The sequence below is a fragment of the Nansenia antarctica genome, assembly GCF_963989245.1.
Source record: "Nansenia antarctica genome assembly, chromosome: 1".
Classification (NCBI taxonomy): domain Eukaryota; kingdom Metazoa; phylum Chordata; class Actinopteri; order Argentiniformes; family Microstomatidae; genus Nansenia; species Nansenia antarctica.
Window position 1 is genome coordinate 31,517,265 of NC_137674.1, and position 7,410 is coordinate 31,524,674.

The window sequence follows — 7,410 nt, forward strand, 5'->3', positions numbered from 1 at the left end:
ACAGTGTGCGCTCCGGCGCTCTCAGAGCGAATTTACGCACGCAACCTATGTCAGAAAATACTTCTTCAGCAGTATTAAAGTAATTTTCGCCACCAGCGGTTATGGTCTTTGTAGTCCATTAAGCTCCACCGAGCCTGTCAGTTTCGCCACCAGTGGTTATGGTGTTTGTAGTCCGTTAAGCCCCGCTTTTCAACGTTGAAACAACAACTGACATTATTTCAACCACATTTCAAGGTTGAAGGTTGTGCCGGCTGGGTTGATTTTGTGCTATCTGTTACACCACCAAGTAGATATCAGGAGCTGAGTCTGTTTGACTCAGGTGGGGAAAATAAAAATGTCTCACAAGTTGACATTTGACATTGACATTTCAATGTCAAATCAACACGTCCATGACATCCATTATCTCCGATTGTTCTGTACTTAAAAAAACAGATAAGATAAGTATTCCTGAAACAATATAATTCAAACCAGATTCAATTTGGACCAAAGTCCTGTCTGATAATAATTAAGACAAGGAATCCAAAACGATGGCCAAAAGTCACCCATGAACAATCCAAATCCTTAGAAGATGTTATCGGCCAGTATGCAATATCAGTTGTCTATGTCTGAAAAGTAGCATGAAGTAGTGGCTTGTAGTTTTGTTTCTTCATACTATGTAGTGCATTTGTGGTGATTCTGATGACTAGGTTGTTGCCCTGTCCAATGATATTACTCATAGAAGTTGTGTGTCTAATGTTATACAATGTACATAGTTTCTATTGTAAAGCGCTTTGAATTGCATTCATGTACGAAAGGCGCTATATAAATAAAGTTTCACTTCACTTCACTACTATTATACAGTGCGATAGTATAATATTCTGTCCACTAGATGGCACTGTCACTGCTAGTATTACGGTAAGTGTCAACATGTTTTTTTTAAAAATGTTCTCAGTATTCATTCACAACTTAGTTACGTTTAGTTACGGTTTTTTTTGCCTCATCCTAACACACAGGTATTTGTCAGTTTTTGCATACCTCCGACACACACATTGTGCAATCCTTGCAGGTACTGGAGGTGGGCGTGGCAAACCTGCTGCACAGAGGTCGTTTGGCACATTGGCAGCACCTGGTTGAATGAATTTTGAAAGCTGAATTTCACCCTTGTGGAATAAGATCTTACAGCTCTAAAAGTGTTGAGTCAAGTAACACGTTTATTGTCCAAGCAAAATAGTATTGTACGGTACAGAGTATACAGGTAATGAACAACTATATGTTTGAGACACACATTTTATACAAGGGGCCCCAAAGGCTTGATGACCACAAGTGGCAGGTAGCAGTTTCTGAGGTTGAGGCCCCTTCAATTGTTCCCATGGTGATTAGGCTTACCTGTTGAATGCATAATCATTTATTTATTCATATTTTCTTACAACATCAAATCCCTTTATCCCTACAGTTTCGACAGTAGTAAGCATTGTTGCCTCTTTTAGTAGTATACTATCATGTTTTTTTATAATTCATATTTTTTTGGAAAAAGAAAATTTAATTCCAAATTAACAGACAACAACATTTAGATAAATAGATCTAAAAAACCAACAACATTCAATTAAAGGTCAGAAATTCAAAGCCTTATCAAAATCAGAATCAAAGTTTTGAAGTTATTTAATCTGATAATCCAAAATCCAGTCAGACGTTTTGAAGCCCCGGGCCCAGTTGTTCCAAACTTTTAATCTGGATCAGAATGTTCCTGATTCTTTTTTGCTATCCAGGTTCAGATCGAGCTGGCTGATCTCCCTTACACGACTCAAAATTAGCCAGATAAGATCTGATCCTGGATAGGATCATTGCCCCTGACCCCAGTATTCCAACATTTTTAATCTAGCCAATCTTTTAATCTAATTAATCCGAATGGTCCGGATTCTTTTTGGCTTTCAGATTTAATCACATTTAACTTGCAGATTTTGAGTCGTATAGGGAAAATCAGACAGCTCGATCTGATCCTGGATGGCAAAAAACAATCTGGATCATTTGGTTCCAGATTAAAGTTTTTAAATACTGGGTTCAGGACATCAACATCGGTTTACATTTTTCTTCTTTCCTGAAGCCTTTGCAAAATATTTTACATTTACATGGGAACCATTCTATTCAGTAGGCCTATAGCTGTAATCTCTGACCTTTTTGTCCAGAATAATCAATGTGAACCTACTCCAGAGTTATACATGTATAGATTCCACATCTGGTATTCATTTTCCATGTAGCCAATTTTGAAATACAGTGCTGGTGGTTATTCGTTTGGGAAATGAAAAACCAATACAAAACAATACAATATAAATATATTGAAATAATCCATGTAAAAAATAAGAACATTCTTTTTTTCATATACATATTCATTGTTCAAAGTGACATTAGTTGCAGATATGCAGGCTGTGTAGAGTTCACAGTAACCTTGTGGAACACAACAGATGCAGCTAGGATTGGTCCGGTACTCAGCCTCCTGGTACAAATAGCCCTTGCATGTAAACCATGGCAGGGTTGCAGAATAGTTCACTCTTTTCAATGAACTCAAAATCATCCAAAGAAACCACGCTGACATGTTCATCATGGAGGGGGAAATTCAGTCCAATACATTTTTAATCCATTGCAATGTGCAGAATCCATGCAGACATTTTCTCAGCTCAACATCTTCTTTTGCCTCTTGACTTCCTTTTCCTGGAGTCGCCTACAGAGAGGACAGAGACTAGAATGAACAGATTGAAGGAATCAAATTGCATACAAATGACTTTCATGGTTACGGTATATTGAGTTGATGTAGCAGAAAGAGAAAAAGAGGCTAGAGGAGAAAATAGACTGTTATTTTATTATGGTTTCAATGTATTATTGATTATTCTGGTTATGTAGCTTTGAGAGTATAAGCATGGCCATGAGTCCTCTTCAGTGGGTGTGCTGATAGTTGTGTCAGTTGTCTTTAGATAATAAAAAGTTAATTAAGTGAATTAAAAATTAGAACATTATTCAGCAAAGCCAGACTGACGATGGACAGTTCACAGGAAGCACAATAAAGCCTTGTAATTGTTAGTAGGTTAAACAATCCCTTTTTAGTAGTCTGGAAGCAACATAGGGGTATGGAGGCATTACGACAGCACAACTCAAAGACATGAGCCCCCTTCCAAAAATAAGGGAAAATAACAACAACAACAACAACCATCACCATGTTCAACAGTAACAAACTTAAGTATTTATCAGCAGGATCAATCTCCTGCCTAGATCCATGCCAATAAGAACCCATGAAGACGAAGCAGAGAGATGACGCGCACACACACACACAAGTGGATTACCTTGGAATTGATACCCATTGAAAAAAAGGACAGTGTGTTAAAAGCTGGACAAGACACAAACAGGTTAAACTAGTTTAGACCAATATGTTGGTTATTTGCAACTATGCTTTGGCCTTGATGGGGTTGATTGAATTGATGTTCCCGCTTGCGCCCGTTAGTTTGACACAGAGCCGTTTGACCTACCTCACTGCAATATACACGCCTTTTTATGCTTAGAGTGTCCACTTCCTGTGTCACCTTGTGTTTTAGAGATTCAGAGAAAGACAACACGGAGAACAAACTATTTGATGATCATGAAAGGACTCAAGGCACGTGTAAAAAAATGGGAGGTTTTTAAGATACACAATAGTAAATCAGACAATCATACATTAAAATAATAAAAAGATATATAGAAATATATAGTGTGTAACACATTCATTGAACTCTCTGGAATCATAAAGAATCATTCACAGCTAAAGTAAGAGAGCCAAATCCTAAAAAACATGCCTCAACAACACACAAAAGTATAATGTAAAATGAAATAAAACAAAGAACCGGGAAAGATCTCCCTCTGCGACACTTCAAGAGACCACACTTCCAAACATGATCTTTATTACAATGAGTAAATACATTACCTTCAAGATTCTTCTTTTTATTCCTTCTAAAAAGCTTCTTCTCTTTTTTAGGCCCTGGTTTCAGAGGTGCAGATGCTGAGGCCGGCAGAGGTTCTGATACCGATGACGGCAGATCCTCCCCTCTTCCTCCTCCGTCCGGTTCGTCGTACGCCTCTACGTCCTCAATGCCGATTGAAGTCTCACTACCGTTGGTCTCTGGGTGATCGTTACTCACACCCTCACCCTGTGCAACCATTTTGACCCCTGTGTTCCTTTCTTCCTCCTCACCCCCAGCATCATCTTCCCCCACAGTCTTACCGACGCTTTCACCTCTGATGTCATCCGGCCCAACAGTTTTTCCCACCCCTGTGTTGATTTCACCACTACCGTTTGTGTTTATGTCCATATCAGTAACCGCCAGTAAGGGGCCTCTGTTAAGATGACCATCATCAGTAATGATCGCCAGCGGCTCCTCTGGTGTCAACCCCTCCGTGGCCAGGCTGTGGTGGCCATTCTGGATGATCTCAGCCAGGTCTTTGTCTGTGAAGGTAGGGGGGGGGCTTGGGGTGTCATTGGGGTGGACGTCCACTCCTGACCCCTCCTGGTTTGGTAAGCGAACTGGCTGATACTCCCCAACGTCCTGAGGATCAGGTGGTGGTGGCTGGATACGGCTCTGTGCTATAGGTGGTTCTTCCTGGGCCTGGGTTGGGGAGTTGTCCGTTGGGAGAACTGGCAGATACTCCCCTACGTCCTGAGGCTCAGCCGGTGGTGGTGGCGGCTGGATACGGCTCTGTGATATTGGCGGTTCTTCCTGCGGTCTGTTCTGTGTCAAACCCGGTCTTTCTTGGAGTCCATTCTGTGAAACAGCTGGCCCCTCCTGGGGTGTGTTCTGTGTCAAACCCGGTTCCTGGGGTGTGTTCTGTGTCAAACCCGGTCTTTCTTGGAGTCCATTCTGCAGCAAAGCCGGTTCTTCTGGGAGTTTGCTGAGACGCTTGTCCACTCCTCCTCCTCCTGTGGTCCTCTCCTCTACCAGTGGCTGCGAGGGACTGGGAGAGCTGGAGCTTTCTGGTCCAATGGCACCGGCTTCTTCTTTTGCAGGCTGGACACTTGATCCTGGAGGGGGGGGGGAGAAGTTCAGCTGAATGGGCAATCTGGGATTGGTACATACTTTTTTCACTTTTAAATGAATGAGATAACGTATAGCCATTCTTTCTTTTTTTGTGATCAAATGTTTCTTTAAAAGCACATAATAACAAAACAAGACAACAAGGCCACATCTTGCAACCAACAACCCATACAACCACACCCAAACACACAAATTACAATGTAGCTATCTAGGTTTTAGGGACATACATTACAAGTCGGGACCCAAAACAAAAAAGAAAGTAAATCAGATAGCCAAAGATTGTTTTTTCTCACCATTGTTTGTAAACAATGTTATTGTAAACAAATTGTAAACAAATTAAACAATGTTATTGTAAGTAAACACTATCACTTTAAGACATGGCTAAACTATCATTTTGATCTCATGGATGGTCAGTCCTTGCATCTGATCCTTGCATCTGATTGAGAGTGGTTACATTTCTCCAGCCCCATCCCTCAGCCGTACCAAAAAAGTGCCAGCGTGACCACTTGATTTGTGTTGTGTTGTGTTGTGTATAGTACATTCATATTTTGTTTGTGTTATTGATGTGTGACGCAGCAGCACTTAACTGTCCAAGACAAATTTCCCTTCAGGGACAATAAAGTTGATCTTATATTACCCTTTTAATGTACCAGCAGAGAAGAGCAGACCTACTGCACTAGACCTTCCAAACCAAGGAGCTTATTATGATTATTTTCATCATTTAATATTTTTTAAAAATGAAGAAAATGACAATTGATCAAGAAATACTTTAAACAGAGAGCACAAAATAATCATTGTGGGCATAAGCAAGTATGGATATTAGGATGACCAAGCAAGCACACATTCTGCGATAACACCTGCTAAAGTGCTAAATGACGAGAAGCATGTACGCATACATGTGTACGTGCATTGGTGGCAGCAGTGCAAAAGCGCATGGGAGCACAGAGCTGAATCAGCACGTAGCCAGGTGTTGGCTCAGTGCAAGCATGCGGGCTGGACACAGGACAGGAGCCAGAGTCCACTGGTCCTTACCAGGCTGACTGTTATCCCTATGATTCTCACTAGAGGGAGGGCTTTCCATTTCGCACCTGGGGCGCATCTTTCTGAGGGTGAAACCTTTGCGGATATCAGCCAGGAGGTGGTCAACAATACAGCCGTCGTCCTTGGGCGGGGGGGCTCTACGGACTGTTCAGCGAAGGGGGAGGAGGGGGAGATGGGGAGAGAAAGAGACTTGTTAAGACACTACACGACTGTTAACTCTGTTTTGAATACAAAATACGGTTGGATTCCTTTCACACACACACACACACACACACACACAGTGCACCTGAGGATAAAAGCACCTCAGAACTCACTTATCTTTCCGTTCTCCCCCTTCTGCCTTTTGGACTCCTCCTCTGCCAGCTGCTTCTTCCTCTTCTCTGCCTTAGCAGCCAGCTCTTTACGCGTCTTGTTCTCCTGTGGGTGTAGACGAAGCAGAGGGAAGACAGTACAGGATGTGAGGCCTCTTCATAACACAACAACTCCTGTTTCCAGTAGGCTAGTGATGGAGATGGGCGGCCGTTAGCCCGATGATCACCCCCCCCCCCCCCATGGAATTCCCTGCATCTGACCTTTAAGGCTTTGAGGAAGAGTCCTCTGAATGTTTTGATGCTGCCAAAGAGCTCTTCCAGGGATAGCTGGTTGGCATCCTCACACAGATAGAGTGCCAGGTCACCCTTCTTTTTCTCAATCTCCGAGAATTGCTCCTCCAAATCCCTGCATGCCTCCAGGCTTTCCTTTGGGAACAAAACAAAGATTCTTGCTGAAAAGAAACACTTGTACATGTTTTCTACTGTACTCCTGACCCTGAGCTGAAAATCAACCACATGTAAACTCAGAATATTTGAATTACATTCCATATAATTCACTGGTTTATGCAGCCACATTCAGTGTGGAATGGAATTTATACCTCAATGGTCTTGGTAAACTGCTGTTTAACATCTTCCACAGAGTTGGAGACTTTCTTTGTTGCCTCTTTCAGTCGTTTGAGTAAGGCACTGGCCTCAGACTGAGAGGACTCCAGGTTGACTCTGAAGGAGAAACATCGACATTTTAACTCGGAAATGTTAAATGTCACGTTTTCTCCTTTGCAGACCCGCCAAAGTGCTCAACTAAAATGTTGCAGAATAGAACAAGGTCCGTCATACCCGGCGGCTTTTTCACAAATCTCGATGTCGTCAGGGAGATCCAGCAACTCTGGGTGATTCAGTTCTGCCTTCTGCAGACGACGTGGCGGATAAAGAAAATACAACACGATTCTAATTTTGTTTGTGCAAACAATTGTCACGGTCAGGAGTGTGCAACATACTAAAACGTTAAAACACACACAGCAACATTC

The 7,410-nt window shown here is 42.1% G+C and overlaps 1 protein-coding gene across 1 annotated transcript in view; it reads right to left on the reverse strand.

Annotated features, from left to right (window-relative positions):
- Nucleotides 1-2,430: 2,430 nt before the first annotated feature.
- LOC308175592 (inverted formin-2-like) overlaps nucleotides 2,431-7,410 on the reverse strand; it is a gene marked incomplete at its 5' end in the record, with an annotated part of 16,766 nt that continues 11,786 nt past the window's right edge. The window contains 8 exons of the mRNA XM_080550246.1: nucleotides 2,431-2,695; nucleotides 3,495-3,548; nucleotides 3,926-5,017; nucleotides 6,063-6,215; nucleotides 6,386-6,488; nucleotides 6,644-6,808; nucleotides 6,982-7,102; nucleotides 7,220-7,290. Of these exons, the coding sequence (XP_080406372.1) occupies nucleotides 3,496-3,548; nucleotides 3,926-5,017; nucleotides 6,063-6,215; nucleotides 6,386-6,488; nucleotides 6,644-6,808; nucleotides 6,982-7,102; nucleotides 7,220-7,290 (1,758 nt within the window). The 3' untranslated portion in view covers nucleotides 2,431-2,695; nucleotide 3,495. The remainder of the gene's footprint in view (nucleotides 2,696-3,494; nucleotides 3,549-3,925; nucleotides 5,018-6,062; nucleotides 6,216-6,385; nucleotides 6,489-6,643; nucleotides 6,809-6,981; nucleotides 7,103-7,219; nucleotides 7,291-7,410) is intronic.